General features: G+C 42.8%; 1 protein-coding gene across 9 annotated transcripts in view; it reads right to left on the reverse strand.

The window, feature by feature from the left end:
• EFCAB6 (EF-hand calcium binding domain 6) overlaps window positions 1-27,142 on the reverse strand; it is a 244,502-nt gene that overhangs the window by 129,323 nt on the left and 88,037 nt on the right. For 8 of the 9 annotated variants that reach the window (XM_049626480.1, XM_049626482.1, XM_049626478.1 and 5 more), the window contains 2 exons: window positions 25,760-25,908; window positions 4,218-4,328 (listed from right to left, as the gene is read on the reverse strand). In XM_049626480.1, the coding sequence (XP_049482437.1) occupies window positions 4,218-4,328; window positions 25,760-25,908 (260 nt within the window). The remainder of the gene's footprint in view (window positions 1-4,217; window positions 4,329-25,759; window positions 25,909-27,142) is intronic. The other variant, XM_049626481.1, reaches the window with a different exon arrangement.

The following is a 27,142-nucleotide window of genomic DNA, read 5'->3' on the forward strand; positions in this document are numbered from 1 at the left end:
CCCATCATTCTCCATTTCCCATGCCAGCTAACCGTGGCTAGCTGTCTCGCCAGTCTGTGCCCCTGGTCTCAAAAGAGGCCAGGAAAGAGATCACGATCACCGCTGAGACTGTCACCTCCCTGTGTATAAGGGGGAGCGCGTCGAGGCACACTCCCCACATGGTAAGTGAGGGCACACGCTTCCCGTGTTAAAACGGTGGGAATGTCAACCTTAACAACGTCCCCCTCCCTGTTGACAATGGCCACGGCCACCGACATCATCAGAGCCCTCTCCTCTCCCTTTCTTGCCTCTCGCAACCGTCCCCTGAGCGCAGGTCCATCAGTCTGGACGTGTGTTCCTGAAGGCCTATGATCACCCCACTCAGAAATCAAAGCCGACTTCACCCTGGACTCTGATCAGAAGGGGGTTGCAGAATCTCATAATACAAATCTACAGATACCCCTGTCGGCCTCTGCTTTTCAATGTTCAGTTAGACGGGATGATGTTTCCCACTAAAAAAAGAATGAGGGGCGCCTGGGTAGCTCAGTCAGTTAAGTGACCAACTCTTGATTTTGGCTCAGGCCACAATCCCGGGGTCGTGGGATTGAACCCTGAGCTGGGGGCTCTGCGTGAGCATGGAGGCTGCTTAGCAGACACATAGATCAAGGGAACAGAATAGAGAACCCAGAAATGGACTCACAAATGTATGGTCAACTCATCTTCAACAAAGCAGGAAAGAGTATCCAATGGAAAAAAGACAGTCTCTTTAGCAAATGGCCTGGGAAAACTGGACAGCGACATGCAGAAGAATGAACCTGGACCACTTGATTACACCATCCACAAAAATAAATTCAAAATGGATAAAAGACTTAAACGTGAGACAGCAAACCATCAAAATCCTACACGAGAAAATAGGCAGCAACCTCTTTGACCTCGGCCACAGCAACTTCATATTTGACATGTCTCTAGAGGCAAGGGAAATAAAAGCAAAAATGAACTATTGGGACCTCATCAAGATAAAAAGCTTCTGCACAGCAAAGGAAACAATCAACAAACTAAAAGGCAGCCAATGGAATGGGAGAAGATATTTGCAAATGACATATCAGATACAGGGTTAGTATCCAAAATCTATAAAGAACTTATCAAACTCAACACCCAAAAAACAAATAATCCAGTGAAGAAATGGGCAAAAGACATGAAGAGACACTTTTCCAAAGAAGACATCTAGATGGCTAACAGACGCATGAAAAAATGTTCAACATCACTCAGCAACAGGAGAATACAGATCAAAACCACAATGAGATACCACCTCACGCCAGTCAGAATAGCTAAAACTAAGAGATGTTGGCGAGGATGTGGAGAAAGAGGAACCCTTTCGTACCATTGGTATGAAGGTAAACTGGTGCAGCCACTCTGGAAAACAGTATGGGGGTTCCTCAAAAAATTCCAAATAGAACTACCCTGTGACCCAATCATTGCACTACTAGGAATTTATCCAAAGGATACAAAAATGCCGATTTGAAGGGGCACAGGCACCCCAATGTTTACAGACGCACTTTCAACAATAGCCAAACTATGGAAAGAGCCCAAATGTCCATCAGTTGATGAATGGATAAAGAAGACACGGTATACATATTCAACGGAATATTACTCGGTGGTGAAAAAGAATGAAATCTTGCCATTTGCAACAACGTGGGTGGAACTGAAGGATATCATGCTCAGTGAAACAGGTCAGTCAGAGAAAGACTGATATCATATGATTTCACTCATACGTGGCATTTGAAAAACTCAACAGACGACCATAGGAGAAGGAAAGGAAAAGTAAGATAAAAACAGAGAGGAAGGCAAACCACAAGAGGCTCTTAAATACAGAGAACTGAGGGTTGATGGGGGTGGGCTGGGGTGAGGGAGAGAGGTTCAACGGGTGACGGGCATGAAGGAGGGCACTTGTCGGGCCGAGCACTGGTGTTGTGTGTAACAGATGGATCACTGGGTTCTTCTCCTGAAGCCAAGACCACACTGTATGTTAGCTAGCTTGAGAATAAATAAATAAATAAATAAACAAATAAATAAATAAACAAACAAATAAATAAGAAAAAAGATTCTCCCTCTCTCTTTGCCCTTCTCCCCCACTTGTGCTCTTTCCCTCCTTCTAAAATTAAAAAAAAAAAAAATGAGAGTGAATCAGCTCAACAATTCTCACATCCGTTTGGGGCAGGGGGTTTACTGCTGCATCTACAGCCATCTTAGCTTTCTCCAGCTGTACAAAAACACAGAAACACACACACACCTACGACCATTTCTAAGAAATATATACAGTAGGGGCGCCCCGGTGGCTCGGTCGGTCGGGCGTCCGACTTCGGCTCAGGTCATGATCTCGCGCTTCGTGGGTCCGAGCCCCACGTCGGGCTCTGTGCGGACGGCTCGGAGCCCGGAGCCTGCTTCGGAGTCTGCGTCTCCCTCTCTCTCTGCCCCTCCCCAGCTCGCGCTCTGTCTCTCTCTCAAAGATAAACACTAAAAAAAAAATTTTTTTTTAAGAAATATATAAAGTGGCAGAATTCCCGAGTCTGGTTGCTCATGTGACGACTGCAACCTGGTTTTCCGAAAGATCGCTGGCACAGGAATGAAAGGATACTTCTGCAATAATCATCACCGTATACAGTACCACCGGCGAGGGGGCCCAGTAGTTCTCTGGTGTGTGTTGGGGGTGGGACAGGGGGTACCGTGCTAGGCACTGTGGGATGTTTAGAGCCAACCTGGCCACCGCCCGCTAGATATCATTAGCGCCCCCACCCCAGCTGTGACAGCCAAAAACGTCTCTGGGTGGCTGGGATTGCCCCTGGTCGAGAATCACTATTTAAACTTTATTTATGTTGAGAGAGAGAAGCAGGGAGACAGAGAGAGAGAGAGAGAGAGAGCACATCCCAAGCAGATTCCCCACTGTCAGCGCAGAACGTGATGTGGGGCTTGATCCCGTGACCTTGAGATAGTGACCCGAGCCGCAATCAAGAGGTGTGTCAGACACTTAACCAATCGAGTCACCCAGGTGCCCTGAGAATCACTGTTTTAAAGTAAATGAAACTCACATTTTAATTCTTTCCTGTCTTTCAGTTAAGAAAATCGCAAAAAAAAAAAAAACCAGAAGTAACTTCACTTAAGAAATAGGCTCACGGAGTTGCATCCCAGGAACGGGGTGGGGGTGGAGGGGTGGGGAGGGAGCTCTAAATACCTGGAAGGCCAGTAACCAGGGCAGTTCATCAAATATTCATAAATCCCTGAGACACAGAGCGGACCTGGTGAAATGGGAATTAACTCTGTGGCCCCACGACTCGGGCCCAGGGGGTTCGGAAAGGCAAGGTGCCAGCGGGGGCCGCCTGACGGGAACGCAGACGCACCAGACAGCCGGTCCTGGCTCCTTCACTCCCTACCCGTGTGGCCTCCGACACGTTGCTCACTATTCTGATGCTCTATTTTTCTCATATTTTACTTTACAACAGAGCATAGTGCTTTCGATGAACTTGCCAAGGTTATAAAGCCTGTTTTTTTCCCTTAAAATTTATATAGGGCGATCAATACAGGATACACATTCACGTAAACAAAATAGTTCTTAGAGCCAAAGCCTAAACTTTAAAATGTCATATTATTAAGTGCTTGTTTTACATTTTCGGCCCCATCACAATTTACGTGATACGTAAATCTGAAGTTGTAATAGACGTTAGAATGAAAACAGAAATAATGGCGCTCAGGGCAAAAAATCCCCCTGACCCACGATAACTGCACCACGCATCGTGGTCAGGAGACAAATGAATGTGGATTGTTCCTTTCTGTGTAACGCTTAACACAACATGCTTCTACACAATTTCCCAAGAACACACGCAAAGCTCAGTGTGACGCTGGCGGCGCTGATGTGCGCACGTCCAAAACTCAGTCTCCATTTCTGCCTCCACCGCGCTCACTAAGTGGCAGGTCTAGTTAAGACCCTTACGCTCTCAGGTTTTCATCTAGAAACTGGAATAATAATTATACCCATCTTATAGTTTAAGGCCATCTGAAATAAGAATGCCTGTGTGGGAAACAGTTGATGAATGGTAAATCGCCGTGTCAAGTTCATAATTATCCCATGAAGACTAATTTCTCATTCAAAACCCAAAGAAAAAGTCATGCAGATATTCTCATAGATGATAATGGGTGTAAGTGAAATTTGGTTCTTCTGTGTTTGTTTTTCTTTTCCCACATACCTGTTTCTTTTGGTCGGGGGAACTGTGTTGTTGACTTCCAACCACTGGGACTCATAAAATGAGGTTAGAAATTGTTTCCAATTGACTCTAGCGGTGGTTTTAAGTCCAAATCTGGATTTAAAAAAGTAAAAATATTACTTTAAATATTTTTCCTATAATGTTTCATGGATCAGATGTTTCATATTGAAGAGTGCAGCAATGAATTTAGGTGAAGTTTCAAATCTAAGGCAAACAAACAAGATAATTTAGTAAAATAGTACTACCAATTGACTTTTAAAAAAGCAAGGAAAACCAAACTGACGCTACAGCTCCTTGTTCCTGTATTCCCTTAGCGGTAGGTAGCATACAGTTGAAGGAAGAAACAAAGGAATTTGATTCTCATGTTCATGAGATAATTCTTTCAAAGTCACCATTTGGAGAGTTCAGTCACCGCGGGAGGCAGAGTAAAGGCCCGGGACGCATCCACTTCCTAATCCCCGGGATCTGTGAGTGTGGTCTCAGGTGGCAAAAAGGGACTGTGCAGATGTGATTAAGGCACAGGTGCAGAGACGGGAGGGTACCCAGGCTAACCAGGGATCCGGTGGGCCGATCTTATCACAGGAGCTCTCCATATCAGAGAGTTTCTCCGAGCTGTAGCCAGAAAAAGACGTGAGGACAGGAGAAGGGCCAAGGAGGTGACTGGAGATGCAGGAAGGGCCGTGCGTCCAGGAAGCAGGCGCCTCTAGGAGGCCGCAAAGGCGAGAAACGGACTCTGCATTTCTCCACTCGGCTCGTGCTGCGTTGTCACGGCAGCAACTGAAAACAAGTACAGACGCGAAATCACAGCGGGAACGAGTAACTGGAAAACTGTTGAAAAGGAAACTACCAAAGCCAGCGTGGCCCCGTGACTCGGGCCCAGGGGGTTCGGAAAGGCAAGGTGCCAGCGGGGGCCGCCTGACGGGAACGCAGACACACCAGACAGCCGGTCCTGGCTCCTTCACTCCCTACCCGCGTGGCCTCCAACACGTTGCTCACTATTCTGATGCTCTATTTTTCTCATCTATAAAATGAGCATAATGTCCTCCTCGGGGAGGGTTGCTCTAAGGATTAAAGCTACTAGATCGGAAAGCCCCCACTGCAGTATTGGATCACCAGCAGGTGTCCCATCACACACGCCACCCTACTGTCTATGTGACCCAACCGCTAAGCATCACCTACGCTTCCATAACGGGGGGACGAAAAGAATTTGGGCTAAGATTCTTCAACGGCAGATACGAGATGCAAAAGTGGGGAACGCCACAAGACAGACTACCCTGTTTTGACGGCCAAAACTAGTGGCTGTAAGGAAACTGGTCTCGGGTGGATCAGACGCGGGCCACGTGAGAAAGTACCAGCGTGCATGTGTGCACACACAAACACACACGGAGTTGTGTGGCCCTTCAGTTCAGGGTTGTGCTCTTCCTTGCCCAAGGTCCCTTATATTTGCTGCTTCCTTTGACAAATGCCACACTCCTCATCGTACGTCCCGTTCTTAATTCTACTCCTTTTTCGAGCTCAACTTAATCATGACTTTCTCAGGGAAGCCTTCTCCGATGTCCATAACCAGGGCTCTTTGCCCTGTCAGCCTGCCCCATAGCACTCTGCCTCCTTCCTTTATAGCATTTATCATGAAGGATTAGTATTATTAGCATCTGTCACTAAGGATTAATATTATGAGCATTTATCACTAAGAATTAGTATTATTAGCATTTAACACTTGCATAGCACCTGGGTCATGTTATGATTATAGCACCCGATGCTTGATAAATGGCTATTATTTATGCTTCTGCTATTAGGACCATAGATGTTTTCATGAGAACGGGAGATACTGATGGATTGATTTTCATTGTGTATACATGACAACATCTAAGAAGGAGACTGCGACAGTGGTCTAATGCCTTTCTGTTCACATACAAAACAAAGTTCTGCCTTTCATTCTTGGCCTTCCTTCCTCACATTGCCCACAACCTGGATAGAGTTTGTTAACACTATATATTTCCACCTTAGATTTCAGCAGGTTAGAAATTAATTTCCTATAATGGAAACACTGGGTCTACTGTTAAACGCAATCAGCTTCATATGCTATGTGTAGGAAATTACTTGCTCTTTGGGAAAAATATCAGATTAGATATTTGGGAAAAATATCAGATTCACCCCATTCTCTATACTAAAATGAATTCAAAATAAGTGAAGAAGTGAAACGTAAAAACAAGGACCACTAGCAAAGGAAAATCTAGGTATATATTCAACTGGTATTTGAATAGGAATGGGTTTTTAAGTAACATTTAAGAAGGGAAATCACAAATTTCCCTATTCAATGCCATCAGCATAAGAAAGTTCCGTACGCCAGAAATATTGAAATAAAACTTAAGAGCCAAAAACCAGAGGCGCCTGGGTGGCTCAGTCAGTTGAGCATCTGACTCTAGATCTCAACTCAGTTCTTGATCTCAGGGTCATGAGTTCAAAAACCACGATGGACGCCCCCCACCCAAAAAAAGGCCAAAAAAAACAGACTTGTAAAGTTATGTAACATAAATATGCATAACAAATTGCAGATTTTCTTAAAACATAAAGCACTTATACAAATTAATATAAAAATACTAAAACCTGATTTCTTCTTCCAATAATGGAGGAGTCCAACCCTACTGGACTAATCCTCCTACAGATAGTCACAAAAAGCTCTGGGCATAATACCAAAAGCAGTTACCTAAAAGCACTAGAGGGTGAACAGATGTCGGGACGGCAAAACCCAACTCCGGTTGGGACTCCGTGCTGAGAGGAGTCGAGTTGTGAAGAGGATGTTCAATGCTTTCAGCCTGGTGCTAGGTGCTGTAGCATGAGGGTTGCCAAGGGTACCAGTAACCCCCCCCCCAAAAAAGAAAGTAGCCTTTATGGCCTGGAACACTAAAAGACCAAACCCAGGTGAGCCAAGACCCCTAGAGAGAAGGGGGAAATCTTGGAAGACAAAGAGCCAGAGAGGGATTCCCCAAGCTCGGTCCTACCACATTTCTGACTGGCTCTGAATCTCACATGATCAGAACCTTCTCGTAATACTTAGCTAAACACAAAAGATCTGAACTAAGATCAGAGCTGCAACCCAAGAAACAGAATATGAAGTTTGAGTCCAACCAAGACAACCACCTAGCAAAAACGAAAGAAACAATACTCATCGAAAAAATAATAACAAAAGTTAGAGTCTTCGTGATTTAATATTCAAAAAGTTGAGGACAGAATCTGCAATTATAGAACATATTAAAAAACCCAGGAAGATGGAACATTCTAGGGAGAAAAGTCTGACATACACGCAATTGGAATCACAGGAGGAGAGGAGAGAAATAATGGGGCAGAAAAGAATATTTGGAGACGACAGGCCAAAATGTCCCCAGATTTGATTAAAGAGATCCATTTACAGATTAAGACGCTGAACAAACACCAAGTAGAATACCATGAAAAAGGCCATGCCAAGGCACATGACGAAGTCCAATTCAAAGAGTAAATCCTGAAAGCAACAAGAGAAAAATTACTCATTACATTCAGGGGACATTTTAACAGATGGCTTTTCATCCAAAATCATGGAAGCTGAAAGAAGTGGAACGACATCCGGAAGGGCCAAGAGAGAAAAAGAACTCACCCAAGACTTTTTCATCTAAGAAAATATCCTTCAAAAATGAAGGGTACAAGAAGACATTTCTAAATAAAAGAAAGCTAAGGGAATCCATCTTTAGCACACTGGTGCCTCGATAAAGGAAGTTCTTCGGGCTGCTGGGAAATGATAGCAGATGGAGACCTCGACTCTTCAGAAAAGAGTGAGAAAAGGGTCAGAAATGGTAAATATCTGGAAAAAATACAAAAGGCTATTTTGTTTTGGCTTTTTATCTTCTGAATTTATTTCTAGTTCTTTAAAGCGAAACAGTAATAACATTGTTTTGTGGCATTTGTAATATGGATAATTCATATAACACCCACGGTCTAAAGGGCACGGTGGGGCAGGACAGCGACCTATATGCTCACGCGGGTTCTGCATTTTATGTGAAGTGATACAGCGTCAACTGGATGCAGGCTAACGATGAGCAGGTAAATATGTACACTACAATCCCCATGAAAAATTATGTAAAAAAGCATAACTAAAAAGACTATAAGAAAATTAAAATGGAATTCCAAAAAATGTTCCAAATATCTGAGGAGAAGGAAGAAAAAGAGAAAACAAAACAAAAAACAAAAAAGGGAGATCCAAATCCAAATATATCAACAATTACTTTAAATATTAACGGACTAAACAAACACTTCAATTGGGTCTTCTTTATGACCCCAATGTATGCTGTCACAAGAAAGGGCACAATTAATATGAAGACACAGATAGGTTGACAAAAAGGACATTACCTTAAACCACATGATCAAGGGCAACCTCAACAGTGCAAGTCATATTAATACTCTACACCCTAGAAACGATGGAATGAGAATGGGACTTTGCCCCTGTGGTCTTCCTTCCAAAAACACATTACTTCAGTCCAACCAGCCAAATCCCAGTTGAGGGACATTCTGTAAAATATCTGACCAATAATCCCCAAAACAGGCAAGGTTGTTAAAAAACAAGGAAAGTCTGAGCCACTGTCAGAACCAAGAGGAGCCTAAGGACACACGACTACTAAATGTAATGGCGGATGTATCCTACGTGATATCCTGGAACAGAAAAAGGATATTAGGGGAAAACTGAGGAGATGTAAATAAAGTACAGGCTAACTAGTTAACAATAATACATCAATATTAGTTCATCAATTGGGAAAAATCTACCATACCAATGTAAGATGTTAATAACAGGGGAAGCTGAGTGTGGGGCACGTGAAAATTCTCTGCACTATCTCCACAATAGTTATATAAATGTAAAACTTCCGAAGTAAAAGGTTATGTTTAAAAAGGATAATGAGGGACTATTATATATACCTTTATGTCAACCCATTTGACAATTAAGATGAAATGGAATGTGTTGAAAACACAAATTACCAAAAATGACGCAAGAATAAATAGAAAATGTGAATAATAATTCTCTATTTAAAAATTTTTTTATCTGAAAACAGTCCTAAAAAGAAAAATTCAGGCCTACATGGCTTCTCAGGTGAATTATATCAAACATTTAAGGAAAATAAATAATGTTGGCCAGAAAGTAGAGAGGGAGGAAACATTTCTCAACAGATTTTCCCATGTTAACCTGATCCCAAACTAAGAGAAATATTTTACAAGCAAGGGCAACTTTAGACAAATGTCACTCATGAAAAAAGATGCAAAAAAATTTTTAACAAAATTTTAGCAAATAAAATTAAATATATAAAAAGGATACTATATATTATGACCAAGTGGGATTTAATCCCAGGATGTAAATTGGCTTAACTAAAAGTTGATCAATATAATTCACTATGTTAATAGAATAATGGAGGGAAATTACATAATATCAGAACAGATGCAGAAAATTGAATTGCAAAATTTGAATTTTGCAAAATTCAACACATATGATAAAAAAAGAATTCATCAAAATAGGAATAGAAAGGAACTCTCTTAACCTAATAAAGGGCATCTAGAGGACACCCATGGCTAACATCACACTATGTTACAAGATGGAATGCTTTCTACCTAAGATCAGGTCAGAACAAGAGAAAGATGTCCAATTTTGCCATTTCAGCTCAGCATTGCACTTAATGTCCTACTTAGTAAAATAAAGCAAGAAAAAGAAACAAAAGGCATACAGACTGCAAAGGAAGATGTAAGCTTGCTTTTATTTGTAGGCAACATGATTATATTCAGAAACACTAGAAAATCTACAATAAAAATATTTGAACTAATTAGCCAGTGAATTTAGTAAGGTCACAGTATTCTAAGTAAATATACAAAAAATCACTGTATTTCTAATTACTGGCCATGAATAGTTGGAAAATGAAATTTTAAAAATTCATTTACGATTGAATAAAAAATACTTAGAAATAAACATAGCATGTGTAAGATTTGAGAATTATAAGCAACAAAATATTGCCTAGGAAAATTAAACACCTAAACAAGTGGAAAGCTATACCATGTCCATGAAGTAGAAAACCGAATATAGTTAAAGTGGCAATTCTCCCCAATTGCTAGTATTTGCAATTAAAATCCTAGCAGGTTTTTTTCCTTTGATATATTGACAAACTGATTCTAAAACACAAAGACCCTAGAATAGTCATACAATTGTGAAAGAGAAGAACAAGTCTAGAGGACTTGCACAATCTAATTTCAAGACTAAACTATTTAGCTACAGTAATCAAGACAGTGTGGTATTGATGTGAGAATAATCCTATAGATTAATGGAAGAGCCTAGAGTCCAGAAACCTACTTATACTTATATAGTCAACTGATTTCCAACAAAGGTGCAAAGTAATTCATCAGAGAAATAGTAGCCTTTTCAACAAAGACTCCTGGAACAACTGGATACCTGGATAGAAACAAAATGAACCTCCAACCTTACCTCACACCATACTCAAAAACCATCCAGAAATGGATCTCCCCTAAAAACTACCCATAACAAATTTTTAAATAGATAAAACAGGCTTTATCAAAATTAAAAACTTTTGTACTTCAAAATACAAAGAGACAAGCAAGCCACACTGAGAAAATATGTGAAAATAGGTAGCTAACAAAAAAACCCATATCCAGAATATACAAAGAACACTTGCAAATCAATAGGGAAATAAACAAACCAGTAAAGCATGCAAAAGATTTGTACATATACTTTTTAAAAGAATATATATGAATGGCTAATAATCACATGAAAATAGTCTCAACATCATTAGTCATCAGGGAAATGCAAATTAAAAGCAGAATGAGGAGTGCCTGGGTGGCTCAGTTGGTTAAGCGTCTGACTTCGGCGTAGGTCATGATCTCGTGGTTCACGAGTTCGAGCCCCTTGTCAGGCTCTGTGCTGACAGCTTAGAGCCTGGAGCCTGCTTCAGATTCTGTGTCTCCCTCTCTCTCTGGCCCTCCCCCACCCATGCTCTGTCTCTCTCTGTCTCAAAAATAAACATTAAGAAAAAATTTTCAATCAGAATGAAATACCTTTACACACCACCAGAATGGGTAAAAGTCAGACTGGCAATACTAAGCATTGATGAGGATGTCGAGCAGCTGGAGTTCTTACGTGTCACTGACGGAATTACAAAATGGGAGTTACTTTGGAAAAGGGTTTGACAGTGTCTTATAAATTTAAACATACACTCATACAACCCAGCAATTTTACTACGAGGTATTTACCCAAGAGAAATGAAAACATGTATCCACACAAAGAATTGTATGTAAATGTTCACAGAAGTATCTTGCATAATGACCCCAAACTGAAAACAACCCAAACGTCTCTTAACTGTTGACAGGATTCACAAATTGTGGTAAACAAACACTGAGTCGGTCAAGCATCTGACTTTTGATTTTGGTTCAGGTCACGATCTCACAGTTTGTGAGATGGAGCCCTGAGTTGGGCTCTGCACTGACAGCATGCAGCCTGCTTGGGATTCTCTCTCTCCCTCTCTCTCTGCCCCTTCCCTGCTCTCTCTCTCTCTCTCTCTCTCTTAAAATAAATAAAAACATTAAAAAATAAATCCAGAGGGAGAGCTGCCTAAGGCAAAAAAAAAAAAAAAAAAAGAGCCACTGGGACATTTTTAAAAAATGTTTATTTTTGAGAGAGAGAGAGAGAGAGAGAGAGCGAGCAGGGGAGGGGCAGAGAGAGAGGGAGACACAGAATTGGAAGCAGGCTCCAGGCTCCGAGCTGTCAGCACAGGGCCCAACGCGAGGCTCAAACTCACGAGCCGTGAGATCATGACCTGAGCCAAAGTCAGACGCTTCACCGACTGAGCCACTCAGGTGCCCCGGGACATTTTTAAGAGTGAAAAAACTTGGCTATATCTTTGTGACTTTGGATAATGGTTGCTCATGTGATTTCTGGCAAAATGTGTGCTGATTTATTGAAAATTGTTTCATTCATGTGTTTATTCATGTTGATTATAAAACGTGTACAGTCTCAAACTGGAAAACAGGGGAAACCATGAAGAAAAAAATAAATTACTCATAATTATAACAGCCAGAGATAACCGCTACTGATATTTTAGTATATTTCCTTCCAGAATTTCTTTGTGTGCACAGGCACGCACACTCCATGCATGCTTAACATCATTGAGATCATATGAGGTATCAGTTACGGTCTGTTTTCTCACAGTATTTATCAGGAGCATTTTTTATGTCATTAAAAAACCTTCGAAATTAACTTTTAATGGCTGCCACGCGTTTTGTCAACTCTTGAGTCAAAAGTGTGGACGTGTCAAAGGTTTTCACTACATATTGCTCAAATGTACTTCATAAAGGTGTTTATTCTTTTTTTAAAAAATTTTTAAAATTTATTTTTGAAGGAGAGAGAGAGACAGAGCATGGGCGGGAGAGGGGCAGAGAGAGAGGGAGACACAGAATCCGAAGCAGGCTCCAGGCTCCGAGCTGTCGGCACAAAGCCCGACGTGGGGCTCGAACCCACAAACTGTGAGATCATGACCCGGGCCGAAGCCGGACCCTCAACCGACTGAGCCACCCAGGAGCCCCGGTGTTAATTTATTCTTATGAGGGAGGTCCATGAGAGGCTTTTTGCCACATTTCCCACCGCCACTTCCAGATCCTTGCCAATCTGATAGGCGAAGGCACAGTGCCTCGTTGCTGTTTTGATTTGCGTGTCCTTTGCTGTTGCACTCACACGTTTTTCATGTTTAAAAGTTTTATGTACTTTCTCTGTGAATGATTCATTCGTGTCCTTTGACGATCTTCTGTGTTTTAAAAATGTTTGCTTTTACCCCAGTATAAGTTGCATAAAATAAAATTCATTCCTAAGTGTATAGTTTCATGAGTTTTGGCAGTGGTATATATTATCTAACCACTGCCGCAGCCAGTATTAAGGAATACCTCCACGACCCTAAAATTCTACTCTCGGCCTTTGGAACCAACCCCTCCCCTGACCTCAGCTCCGGCAACCAATGATCGCTCTCTGTCACGGTCACTCCGGTTTTGGCTTTTCTAGGAGTTCCCGTAAATGGAATAATCATACAGCGTGTACTCTTTTGTGCTCGACTACTTCCTTCATTTACCATGTTTTTAAGATGCATCTGTGTTGTTGTAGATCCCAAGGTTTCTAATTGTTATTGCTGGGTTACGAGCAATTGACTCAATTGACTGAGCCACCCAGGCGCCCCTAGTATTAAACTCTTCATTTCTGTCCCCTAATCTGTTCTCCTTCCCCCCGTCTTCAAATATATTAAGTTCCCATTCCATGCCGGCCTCTGTCGGCCTGGGATGCTCTTCGTCCCACAGCAAGTACAATGTGACTGGCATGCTCTGAATGTGTGTGACACGGCAGACTTCCTTTCTTTGTGCCCGATGCTTTCATAAAGGACCCGTCTTAAATGCCATCTCCCCCAGAAGTCTTCCCTGATGCCTCATCTGGGGTAGGCTTGCCCGCATGCATCGCGATTTACCATTGGTTTGTTTATTTCTGATGCAACAATACGTGTTGGTATGAAAAAGCCCTTTCGGTGACTTTCGTATCCTCTTTCCCAAGCCCACCAACACTGCATTGTTAAGGATCCTCTGAAGGGAGATTATGGGCACCCCACCAGAGGCCACAGAGAGGACGACAACCACAGGGTCAAGATTTAGAGGTCACTGAAGAGAAAGGGACCACACAGTACACCAGCCAAGGTAATCAAACTCCACCAGAAAGCCAAAGAAACTCTGGAGGAGGGAGGGAAGCTGATGGACCAAGCAAAGTACGTGAGATACAGGCTCGAACTGTCTTGTGGACGAAAGGAGATCATAGCCAGGGCCTTGCCAAGTCCCAATCCACACTGCTGCTGCCAGTGTCCTGGACAAATGCCCCCACCCACCTCCCGGCTCACCAGCCAGAAGTACTCACTCTCCCCTCTGTTCCCACAGAACAATCGGTTCATCTCACCAACTCGGTGTGAGTTGTGCACGCGCACACACCCTGCCAAGGTACGGGCACGTGCTAACATTAGCTGTAACCTGCCCCTTTCCCTCTTCAAAGACAAGGCCATGCAAGTAACTGAAGGCGGTGTTAGCTCAGGGACAACCGCTGTACTTTGCCAGAAAACAAAGTCACTTGCATATTTTAACTTTATTAGTTAGTAGTCAGTAACACATCACTCGCAACACATTCCACACTGCACAGCCTATCGCCCCATTCCAGTGTGCCATCATACCGAAAATCAGAACCACAGGTCTAGGAGAGGGGAATGGGGGCCTGAGATGGACAGGCCTGACTGGCAGTGGAGCACAGAGGTGGCCCATGCACAGTGCCACTATGACCACCTAGGGCGGCATCATTCTGCAAACAAGGCAAGTGTAGGAAATCCCACATATTCCCCTCACGGATATTCATGACGTTAAGTGAAACACACTCACAGCTAGGAGATGTCCTATCGTTGGGAGCTGGGAAACTTTCTTCTGGAGCTACACCTGGGGAGTGCTTACCACAGGAAGTCATGGCATCATTCGGGTGTTTCAGGGCACAAGGATTTCTGGCACTAGCTTACTGAACACAAGGTCCTTGGGAAAGACTAGGGTGCTGCCTGATATATACAGAATGCACAGAAAATTCCAGGTCTGATGGGCAGAAGCCTGAATTGAGTCATGAAAGTGGGAATTCATGACCTCTTCCCCAGGTCATGGACCAAAACCAATTCACGGATACAGAGCCCCTTAACTAAGGGGCCATCTGGATACCTTTGAGGAGCAACCCTGCAATACAGCCATACACATATACTGAGAATTTTCCTTTAAACCTTGCCCAGAAGGTCCAGAGAATCTTCCTTCAAATCGTGCCCGGAAGATCCTTCAGCCAATTACCACAATGACTACGCATTAAGGGAAAGAAAATACCTAGACCACTCAGGGTTATTACATAGTGGCTCTGAACTAATGATAATCCATGGAGAACCAAAGTGCCAGCATGGTCTGCTGGGTCAGACTGGAGGCTATGGAGGATAGAGGAAGCCCAAGTCCATGTCCTAGTGGGTCCAGTAAGGTGACAGACCCCCCTGTGGTTACTTCTCTAGACTCAGAATAGATAACAGAAATAAATATTCTTGGTCACTGCAAATCCTCACATCTGTTCTTTGATCCATGAAATAAGGGGCTGTGATGGCAGGAAGGACCAAGTAGAAGATCCAACTCTTCAGCAGAGAGTTTAAAAAGTCTACAACTTCCCCGGGGTGCATCAAAGAGTAAAAGACAGGGCAAGGGGTTGATTTCTACCATATGCCATCCAAATCACTGTGTCCCAATGCAAGAACTACTTGGATATTTGAAAATGATTATGGATGATTGCAAATTTAATCAAGTGATGATGCCAATCACACACGCAAATCAACACAGCCCCTGGCAGCTGGTATGGAGCTATGGACATATCAAATGCTAATTTTTCAATTCCCTTTTCAACAGTTTTCCTTTACATGGCAGGGAGATCACTATACCTTCAACCCTATCTCAGGACTACGTCAACTCACCTGCTTCCTGCCATAATATAATGTGAAGGAACTCTGAGCAGGGCTTGCCCAGAGGGTCCTATAGATATTTACCAAGTCTCTGTATTGTTCTGATGTGCAATAGACACCACACTGGCCCACTGCATGATGATATCTTATTAACTGCACCTACTAAGAAGGAAATAACAAATATCCCAGAGGCCTCAGAAAGGGGGAGAAGATAAACCCCAAGAAACTTTAAGGGTCTGCCATTCTGGTAACATTTTTAGGGATCCAGATGTCTGAGGCATGTTGGAATAGTCCCTCTAAAGTGAAAGACCATTTATAGCAGCACTCTCAACAATAGCCAAATTATGTAAAGAGCCTAGATGTCCATCAACTGATGAATGGATAAAGAAATTGTGGCTTATATACCCAAGGGAATACTACATGGCAATGAGAAAGAATGAAACATGGCCTTTTGTAGCAACGTGGATGGAACTGGAGAGTGTTATGCTAAGTGCAATAAGTCAGGCAGAGAAAGACAGATACCATATGTTTTCACTCTTATGTGGATCCTGAGAAACTTAGAAGACCACGGGGTAGGGGAAGAAAAAAAAAAGAGGTTAGAGTGGGAGAGAGCCAAAGCATAAGAGACTCTTAAAAACTGAGAACAAACTGAGGGTTGATGGGGGGGGGGGTGGGTGATGGGTATTGAGGAGGGCACCTGTTGGGATGAGCACTGGGTGTTGTATGGAAACCAATTTGACAATACATTTCATATTTAAAAAATTAAAAAATAAAAACAAATAAAGTGAGAGACCAGTTGATAAGTCTCTTACCACCCATCACACAAAAAAGACTCATATGCTTGAAGGGTGTCTCTGGATTTCGGAGACAATTTTGTCCTGCTATTCTGATCTGTTCTGCTGTTCTTGGGCAAGCCAGCAGTTCTGAGCGGGGCGTCGAGTAAGAAAGAGCGATCGCAGAAGGCCCAGGCTGTAGTATAAATTGTTGACTCATCAAAGAAGAGCAGCACAGCTTGTAAAGGTATTTATGGCCCACGTAAGTGCCCCACTGGGCGGCACCCACATGGATTCTTAGGAGGAAAGTTGACCTGTTCCTGCAGGTGACAGTCGCTTTGCCCAGGCGACAGGTGCTTGTTCATGGACTTCCATACAGATGTGCTCGTGGAGACAGGAATAGGGGCTGTGCCTTGGTCTGAAAATATGGACTTCTCATCATAAAGCTGAGTTGGCCACTGCCCAGCTAAGTACTCAGCCTGCCAACAACAGCAGAGGCCAGCGCTGAACCCTCCTATGGTCCCTTTCTCCAGGTGGGCTTTCCAGTCACCTGGCAAAGATTACATTGGGCCCCTCCATCGTGGAGGGAGCAGCGATTTGTCTCCATACATCTCCTAGATACAAATTTGCCTTCCCTGCCTGAAACGCTTTTTCCATTACCATCATCCACGGACCTCCAGAATGTTTTATCCATCGCCGCGATGTCCCATGCGTCAGAGTAACTAAGGGACTCATTCGATGGTGGTGACGGGATGGCAGTAACCTCAGATCCACAGAATACACTTGTCTTGTCACATAACCCATCGCCAGAACAGACTTGATACAACGGTTGGTACCTTGCTGGTGATTCAACTACAGAGTCAGCTGAGAGAAAATCCCTAGGGGTTAGGGTGCTTTTTCTATAGACCACATTCCCTGCAGTAAGCCAGCTGAGGCAGCCCAATAAAGAGATGGCCACCAAGGACTGAGATCCTGTGAAATGAAGGTTGGGGACCCCAGCAGGTGAGCAGCGCTGTCCAGCAAAGATGTTGGCAGGGAAAGTAGGGGGGACAGAGAATGGATGATGGAAGGAGGACACTATAATTATCAACTCAGATCTCATGACCAGTTACAGTAATGTGAGTTTAGAGACTCTTTTATATGTTGTTCGTGTCTTCCCATTTCCCTCACTTCCTTATGTGAGGGACTAACTAACACTAACAGTAGCTAACATTTTAGATTTCAGGTAGGAAGCGGGACTTTGAGTAGCTCCTACTTTGGAGATACAAGGTTTTCATCCCTACAGAGGACAAGGTGTGTTTTGTTTTGTTTTGCTTTTTTATCCCTGAAAGTCTGCTGAGGCTCAGAATGGTAGTTGGCACTGGATATTCTTCCTCTGACCATCCCCACCCACCCTTCTCAGCTCCCTTGCCCTAAAACCTCCCTTGTGTTGCCCCCTGGAGTCACACCCTCCTCTCCTCCAGTCCTGGCAACCACTGATCTCTCTTCTGTTCCTATTGTTTTGCCTTTTCCAGAATGGCCCACAGGCGGAAGAGATCCTAGACGTGTGGGTTAAAGAGGCTGGGGCGATAACTGAAAATATACCACTGGGTATTGTTTCACTTGACCTTAGCCAAAAGGCCGAGAAGCGATACTGGGTGTTGCTTCTACATTTAATGTGATTTGGGCTAAATGGCTTATTGTGTCTGCTTCTATGGCTTCCGTCAGGCCAGTAATGTTACCAGAGTGAATGGGAAAATTCTCACCAGGAGATGTTTCTGAGCGAGAACCTGCTCGCGTGTTGGATGGAGGAAGCATCTGGTGAATAGGAAAGTTATAGCAAGTCAGCGTGTTTATTCCACCCTCTCGGCTCTCCCTCAAACCTCACTCTTCATATTTAAACACCTTTTACCAGCTGTGTCTTATATAAAAGCCTAGGTGACATTGAAAACACAGCATGTTAGCAATAAAGGTCAAGTGAGCTGTTCAATTAAAGCCTACCATTATGTTAAAAAAAAAATATATATATATATATATACACACACACACATATATATACATATATATGTATATATGTATATATACACACATATATATGTATATATGTATATATACACACATATATATGTATATATGTATATATATGTATAAGGAAAACAGCTTTTTAAAATCTCTAAAATATTATTTGGATCAAGATTTTATGTCTTACTACCAAGATGTTAGAGGTTTTAATTTAGGCCCTAGATCTTGAGTATTTTTTTAAAAAACAACAAACTCAAAAAGATGACTTTTTCCCCCTATACTATCCATTCTTGAATTGGATAGTAAGAATAATTTTTCAAACTATTTTAGTATGAGGGTTTAGATCTTATTTTACTTCCTGCCTTATTCTTTACTGTGTTGTTTGCCTTTTTTGTTTAAAAGGACATATTTTAAAATTTTATTTAGCCAATTAAAATGCACTGAAATGGACTTTTTCCTTTGGTGTATATACTTTTAGGAGTTTTAACATGTACGGATTCACACAACCACCGCCACACCCAGGATGCAGGAAGGCCCCACCACCCCAAAACCTCCCTCGCGCTGCCCTTCTGGAGTCAGGCCTCCCCCGCCTTGAGTCCTGGAAACCACTGACCCCTTCTCCGATCCTCTCGTCCCGCCTTTTCCACAATGTCACCTAGACAGGATCCTAGAGTAGCAACCTTCGAGACCACTTCCCTTCGAATGCCTCTGAGATTCATCCACTCCCTCCTATTGCTGAGAAATACGCCAGCGTATAGATGAACCGGACTGCCTACCCCATCACCTGCTCAGGGACATGTGGGCTGGTTCCAGTTTGGGGCAATGAGGAATAGAGCTGCTGTGAACACTTGTGTACCGATTTTTTGGTAAACTTTTCACTCGTTTTTCAGATACGAAAGCCATACAGAATTGGCCCAACACAATCATGGACTCGTCGTGGTAAGTAAACAATGTCACTCACTGCAGGTCCCCAGTCCCACCTCTAAAGCCGGTTTTGTGAGGGCCAATGCTTTCATGGTAGAATCCTGCAGATTCTCTCTTTCTAGGAGGTGACATAATGATGAAATTCAAGAAATAACTGTGACAGTGCAGGGAACCCAATGTCCTTTCTAAAGGTAAAACAGAAAATAAAAGGGCAGTTGGATGGGTCCATGTAGACAGAGCACTGTATAGAAACGTCCACATACAAGAGAAAGCTAGACTGATAGAACACACTAGAAGGACACATTAAGCCAAATTGTGGAGAGAATCGAATGCCTGACAAAGCAGACATTAGAAACAATGGGGAAAGAATTATTTCACAAGTGGTGGTGGTAAAATAGATTATCTATTTGGGAAAAAAAATTTAATTTGGATACCCACCTTATGTCAAGATGGATTAAAGTATTTTGTTTTCAAAGAATAAAAAAAAAAAAGCAAGCAGAGTAGAAAGCGTTTTTCTCAAGGCTGAGTAAGAATGATGAATTTATAGATTAAGCAACAGAAGACATCCCCAAAGAAGATTAATGTATTTGATTATATTAAAATGTAAACTTCTAAACAATGAGGTATCACATAAATGAAAGGGAAGCGGCAAGCTGGGAAAAATATCCACCAGAAAATATTCTGCTTATGACAGAAAAGGGTTCTCTCTTAATAATTAATTAATTATAAAAAATTGTTAAACAAAAAGGTGATAAAATTGACTGAAAAAACCATCAGTGGGGGCATTAACCAATCAGGACATGAGGAGAATTCACGTCAGGGGAGATACAATCAGCACACAGGCTCGTGGAAATGTCCAAGCTCGATATCGCTCCAAGAAATATAAATTAAAACGATAATGAGGCACCATTTTATACCTCTTAAGCTATCAATATTTTAAAACAATGTTAATATTCAATGCTGGGAAGAGTAGGAAACTAGAAAATCCACACGATGTTGACAATATAAATCATGACTATCGTTTCAGAGAGCAATTTGGCAATCCTTATAAAAATGCACCAAAGTATTCACACTCTAGCCTTGAATCTGACTCAAAGCCTGTCCTCGACCCCCTCAGCAATGATCACGACCCCAGTCCCCTCCCAGGCCCCTGCCTTCCCTCTACCTCACCTCTCGCTCCCTCTTGCCAACTCCTGCCAGGCCCCAGAACATCGTCCATGGGTTAGCCCTTCCCAGGGCTCTCCTCCTGACGTCTCAGGTCTTTGTTGAAACTTCACCTTTGCAGAGAGGCCTTTCCAGAGCCCTCCCAGAGGGTCCAAGGGTCTCCCCATCACTCTCAGCACAGCCCTGTCACCCTGCGCCCTTCCTTTCACTACTGGTATGTCTCTGCATGCTGTCTCACCTGCCAGCAAGTAACATTCTTTGAGGGCAGGGGTCATATCCTCCTCTCCATTGGGCCCCTAGTGAGCACAGTGCCGGGTTACACAGTACAGGCTCCAGAACGATCTGTGGGCTGGCTGAGCAAATGAACAAACATATGCAAAACTAAAAAGAGACTAAAGACTCAAATGCAGTGAAATGGTTAAAAACATGTTGGTATATAAAATTAAAGAGCCCTAACAAGGGATCGTGACCCCATCAAACCAGTCCCTGTGACGTGCTGTTTGATTCCTCTGGATGGAATGTCTTTCTCCGGCCACCCGTGTGGGAAACTCCTCTTAACCTCTCAAAGCTCCCATTCAGTTCTGTTGACTCTCTGGAGACTTTTCTAACTTCCCAGCCAGCATGAACACATTAAGGTAAGATTTCTGGCAACACAGTGGATCTCTCCCCAAGCCTCCTGGTCTCATCACAGAAATGTATCAACAGACACATCAAAAATTTCAATGACTACTGGAATAAATACATCAACAAGATGATTTTAAAACACACAGCGGAAGTTGAAAACAAGAAGGGGAGATGCACAGGTGCTAGAGGTGTGGAGGGAACAGACTCTGGTGCGGTGGGAATGTGAGTTGTGGCCACGAGAGCCCAGGGAGCGCATCAGACCCGGACAGAGCAGGCTGTGCTACAGGAAGCCCTGGGATCTCATGCTGGCACTGAGAGGCTGGGGTCTAGTGCTCATTTGGGCATAGGAGACCTGGACTGTGCAAGACCGGGAGGAGATCTGGCATGGCAGAGAGTTAGTGAACCAAAATAGATTCTAGGAGAAGAGTCAGAATGGCGCCCAGACAGATAAAGACATGAGAAGTGCCGAAGAGTCTAGGAGACGAGGAAAAAATAGAAGGAGGAGGTTCAACAAATATTTAATGAGACTTCCAGAAGAAAAGACCGGTGAGAAAGGGGCAGAGGCAATCCTCAAAGAACAACAGCCGCGAATGTTCTAGAATTCATGAAAAATACTCATCCTCACCATGAGACAGCATGTGGCTGGGAAGGTTAAATAAACAGACATCGCTAGCAAGACAACATCATGGGGAAACCGTAAAGCAACAAAAATAGAAAATCTTGAAGGCAACCAGAAAAAGGAAAAAACAGATCACTTAGAAAGTACTGGTAATTAGACAACAGACTCTCAACAACAACACTAGAGGCCAGAGGACCGGGAAGAATGTCTCTGAAGTGCTACAAGAAAATAGCTCTCAGACAAGGATTGTATTCCCTGCAAAATCTTCATTAAAGAGTAAGTAGAAAATAGACATTTTTGAAAACAAGACTGAACCCACCACTCACAGCACCTCACTTAAAGGACTACTACAGGATATACTTCAGGAAATTGAATTCTGAAGGAGGGGTGAGATTTAAGAAGCAGGGATGAGCACACAGACTGGCAAACATGGGAAAGCCTAAACAAACATGGATGGTATAAAAAAATACAATAATAATGTCTAATTTGGGTGTTGTCAGAACAAGGCTGCACAAAAACACTAGCCGTTGGTAACATGTAAGTTGAAGCTGCTCGTTATATTCAGGACGGTAGAAATACTGTGAACTTTGGGCTTTATAAGTTGAGAACACATGCTACAAATTTAAGGGTCACCTCCTCTGTAAGGGTAGAAATAAAATATTTAATTCTCAAGACAGCAGAGGGGAAAACAAGTGTGAGAAGGAAAACTTGGACGGAGACAAACACGATGGAGGAGAGAGAGAGAAAAACACAGGGCCGAGAAATCAGAGACAGTAAACAATACAGTGGGAGAGGGAAAAAATCCAACCATGCCCGTCACAATAAATGGAAACAGACTACACTTGACCACTAAAGAGGCCAAGGGGTTCATTTTGGAATTTTTAAGATCCAGATATGCTCTTTTACAAGAAACACACCTAAAACACAAAGAGTGACAACAAGAGTGAGACAAGATATACTGGACAAATACTAATCCAAAGAAAACTGTTATGGATATTTTAGTACCAGATAAGATAGACCATGAAAGCCAGAGGGATAGAAAGATACCTACATAATTATAAAGGGAACAGTTGATCAGGAAGACAGGACAAACCTTTACTGGCAGATAGGTGCACCAGAAGACAAACCTAACTTATAATTCAAAATATCAGTACTAGGGGGCGCCTGCGTAGCTCAGTCAGTTGAGCGTCAGACTTGGGATCAGATCAGGATCTCACCATCCGTGGGTTCGAGCCCCGCGTCGGGCTCTGTGCCGACGGCTCGGAGCCTGGAGCCTGCTTGGGATTCTGCGTCTCCCTCTCTCTCTGCCCCTCCCCCGCTCGCGCTCTCTGTCTCTCGAAAATGAAGAAACGTTAAAACGATATTCAAAATATCGTACTTGGGTATTCGCTTGCTGTTGTTCCCTTGTGCCCGGTTCTACTGGGAATTCAGGGTGAATGTGACAGGGGGCACGACTCAGAAATCCCTGGATCCCTGGTCAGAACAGGTTGTCACAACAGTGCAAACCTGGCTGCCCTTAGCATCCTGACAAGTACTCTGAGCGTCCACGGTGGTCTTCATAGCTGCCATTCCTCTGCTGAACCCCGTGGCTGTGCGACTACTTGGTATTTATTTCCATATTCCTAGCACCTCCCACGATATCTGGCAGAGAAAGGGACTCAATAGGCATCCATTCAAATGATAAGTTGGGAGACTATGAACCCAACGGGATGAGTGTCTACGACTGGCATTCCCACTGAAAAAGCACAATGTAAAACTGTAGAGGTACTTTCATTGCAAACACGTAAAAATGATATACGTATGTGGATACAGGTGAAGGGAATGTGGAAACATGAACACGGTAAATTTGTTACAGAAGGTGTATTGTGACTTTCTGCTCCTCGGTTTCATTATGGCTATTAAATTATGACTTGTGTAATTTTGAAAACGAAATACAAAGAAATGACTATATGGCTTTTAGTTATTCAGCAGAGCAATTCCTAAAAATTGTCACCATGTACAGGCAGAAAAACAGCTGTTTTCTGCGCCATGGGAATACTCACTCCTAGGGCCAAACCTTGCTTTTTACTCTAGAAGCCAGAGTGGCAATACACAGGGCTCACCTCTGAGAAGGAAAGAGGAGGCTGCGGAGAATGGGTCTAGCTGGCCTCACTTAATAGTATTTCTCCCTTCTCCTCCTCTCTTGCCTCTCCTTTCCAGAGAACCCGAGGTGTCCGCCAATTATCCCGATCCTTAGAGAAATGGCTGATTCCAGGTTGAGGGCAAGAGCTGTCCCCGAAGAGCCAGGAGCATTTTGCCATGTCGGAAAGGAAGAGACCTACTGGGGACGATCAGGGTCGCACCAACAGGTCTCGGGAGCCAACTGAGGAGGTCCCGATGGCCAAGATGGAACGACTGAGTATCAGTGAGAACAATGATGAACTGCAACACATCAAATATGTTTCCATTCATGAGTTTGTGGTAACTTAGGAAAAACCACTCACTGCTCGCTTACGGAGTATGCTAAGGAACCAATTCACTATCTTGGAAGGTGGTAAGTGAAAGGGAAGGACCAAGGACATTGTGCCTTTCTTAGACCAGCTGTGTCTCACTGTCGCCAAGTAGTTGAAGAGGGAAAGCTTTCATTACAGAAGCGCTCCAACCAATAAAAGAAGAAAGGATAGATGTGAAAATATCACCACCTTATAATCCCCAGTGAATTCGTGGAGAGAAGTACTTTCAACCATGGCTGCTAACCCCACGAAAAGAGAGACAACCAGTCCACATTCGCTGCCACTGCCTATGAAGTATTGTTGCCAGAACAACTGAACAGATATCTGTGTATCTATCCATTTAGGGGCAGGAGAGGGTGGGAGCGGGAGACAGGAGAACATGTTAATGTCACTGTAGATGTCGGTTGTCAGATGTCAGTTGCAAGAAACTCCACATAATAAACAATCCAGACTTCTATAAATGCGTCATAAGGGAACAAATTAACAAATGGAGAGAGACCCTACAGACCAAAAAAAAAGAATTGTGGCAAATCAATCTATTGTAATGTACAGACCTCATTTGGATCCTGACTCAAACTGTAAATCAATCTATTGTAATGTATAGACCTCATTTGGATCCTGACTCAAACTGTAAAAGAAAATCTGCGACAGTCTGTTAGATTTGAACCCTGGCTGGATATGTATTACTATTATTGATAATTCTATTAGGTGTGAAACCAGTATTTCCACCATGTTCTTAAAAAGACTTCTTGGGGCGCCTGGGTGGCTCAGTCAGTTAAGCATCTGGCTTCGGCTCAGGTCATGATCTCACGGTTCACAAGTTTGAGCCCCACGTCCGGCTCTGTGCTAACAGCTCAGAGCCTGGAGCTTGCTTTGGATTCTGTCTCTCTCCCTCTCTCTCTCTCTCACCTGCTTTGGATTTTGTCTCTCTCTCTCTCTCTCTCTCTCTCTCTCTCTCTCTCTCGCCTGCTTTGGATTCTGTCTTTCTCTCTCTCTCTCTGTCCCTTCCCCTGCTTGTACTCTCTCTCTCTCAAAAATAAAACATTAAAATTAAAAAAAAAAAACAACTTCTTATCTTTTAGAAAGACATAGTGAGATCTTTTCAATGAAATATGATGTCTGGTATTTGTTTCAAAAATATCCAGGGTTAAGGAAAAATGGGCAAGAAGATAAATGATTGACCATGAGTTGAATGTTGAAGCTGAGTACCTTAGTGGATTCATTATATTATTCTCTTTACTTTTGCATGTGTTTGAAATTTTCACTAAAAAAAAGTAGAAGACGTTAAAAAATAAATGAGGCTGTGCCGTATTCTCCTGGCTGACGTTTGGGGGGGGAAAAAGTGTCAAGGAAACAATGGGACTCTTACCTCTTCATTAACTGGATAAAAATCCTCCTTGGTAATCGGTACACAAAGGTGTCGAAGACAATCTTTAGGTAATTCAAAGACACACAGCCACTTTTGGAGGGGTCCCCTGCACTCAGGGCTTTTTCAACCTTTCCATAGGACTTGGAAAGCTGCAGGGAATAAAAATTCGAGCATTGCATTCACAGAAACCCACTTCAAGCGCTATTCAACCAGCTTATTTTTACCAAAACCTCGTCACATTTTTCCCCTCCAAAAACTGATCAAAAAGGTTATGGTGGCATGTACTGAACTTCAAATGTTTAATTGATGAGCTCGCTACAGAACACTATCCCCAGTCACCGCTACTCAACTGACAGGGTAGACAAGTTTCTCCGGGAAAAACAGCACATATAATAGCTCCACCTCAAATTTCAGAGCTAAAAATATTCGCTGGATGTGCCAGTTTGATACATCTTTCTTAATATACTTGCAAGCCATTCCTACTGTGAGCCCACACTACGTGTCTCTTGATTAAATCAGGTCAATCAAACAAAAAAGGCGGCAACATTGTATTAAGAACAGAAGTAGCTTTCAGAGTAAAGAAACTCATTAATATAAAGGCTGCATAAACAGAGTACACGTTGTGCATGTCTTTAATTCTTCTTCTTTTTTTAAATGGGGAATCACAAAGAATCAGGGTCAATGAGTTTTGCTTTACGGAACTTGTAAAATTCAGTAGAGCCGGTTAACCGCTGATTTTTATAGGACTCATAAAAATACTATGAAGATGGGTTTTATTTCCAAAGGTTTTTCCTGCTGTTTATTATTGAGTAATAACAATATTCTCCAATATTTCCAACCCTCTTCACTTTGTCTGAATTCGGTCTTTCCTGACTTCAATGAGAAACAAAATAACCATCAACTTGGGGTATAAGGTGACTTTCTTAGAAAAACAAACAAACAAACATAAAACCTGCTGGAACATGGAAATACACGTACAAGAATCTGTACCCACTATAGGAATAAGAAGCAGATTTATTGACATTCCCATAGCTTGCACAGGAACGTCAGAAATCTAACGGGAAAATCTTTAAAAATATTTAGAGAATCTCAGGGCCTAGACCTCTTCGAAAGTTGCACAGAACCAACCCAAAATGTGCCTGCATCTGCCCCTCTCTCTCTTGGGGAGGTGGATTGACAGAGAGAAGCCAGAGCCAGATGTGGGGTATAGTCTCAGTGTATTTACTGGATTAATGAAATCCACTTTTAATATCTTGATGACATTGGTCTCCAATGAGATTTTTTTCAGGAGAGTGTTTCTGACACCATCAAGAGCTTTTAGGAAAAAAGCGGGGTAGGAAACAGAAATAGTGTGTTGGTGACAGGATACCAAGGAATTTTCAA

The sequence above is a fragment of the Panthera uncia genome, chromosome B4 (assembly GCF_023721935.1).
Source record: "Panthera uncia isolate 11264 chromosome B4, Puncia_PCG_1.0, whole genome shotgun sequence".
NCBI classification, from domain to species: domain Eukaryota; kingdom Metazoa; phylum Chordata; class Mammalia; order Carnivora; family Felidae; genus Panthera; species Panthera uncia.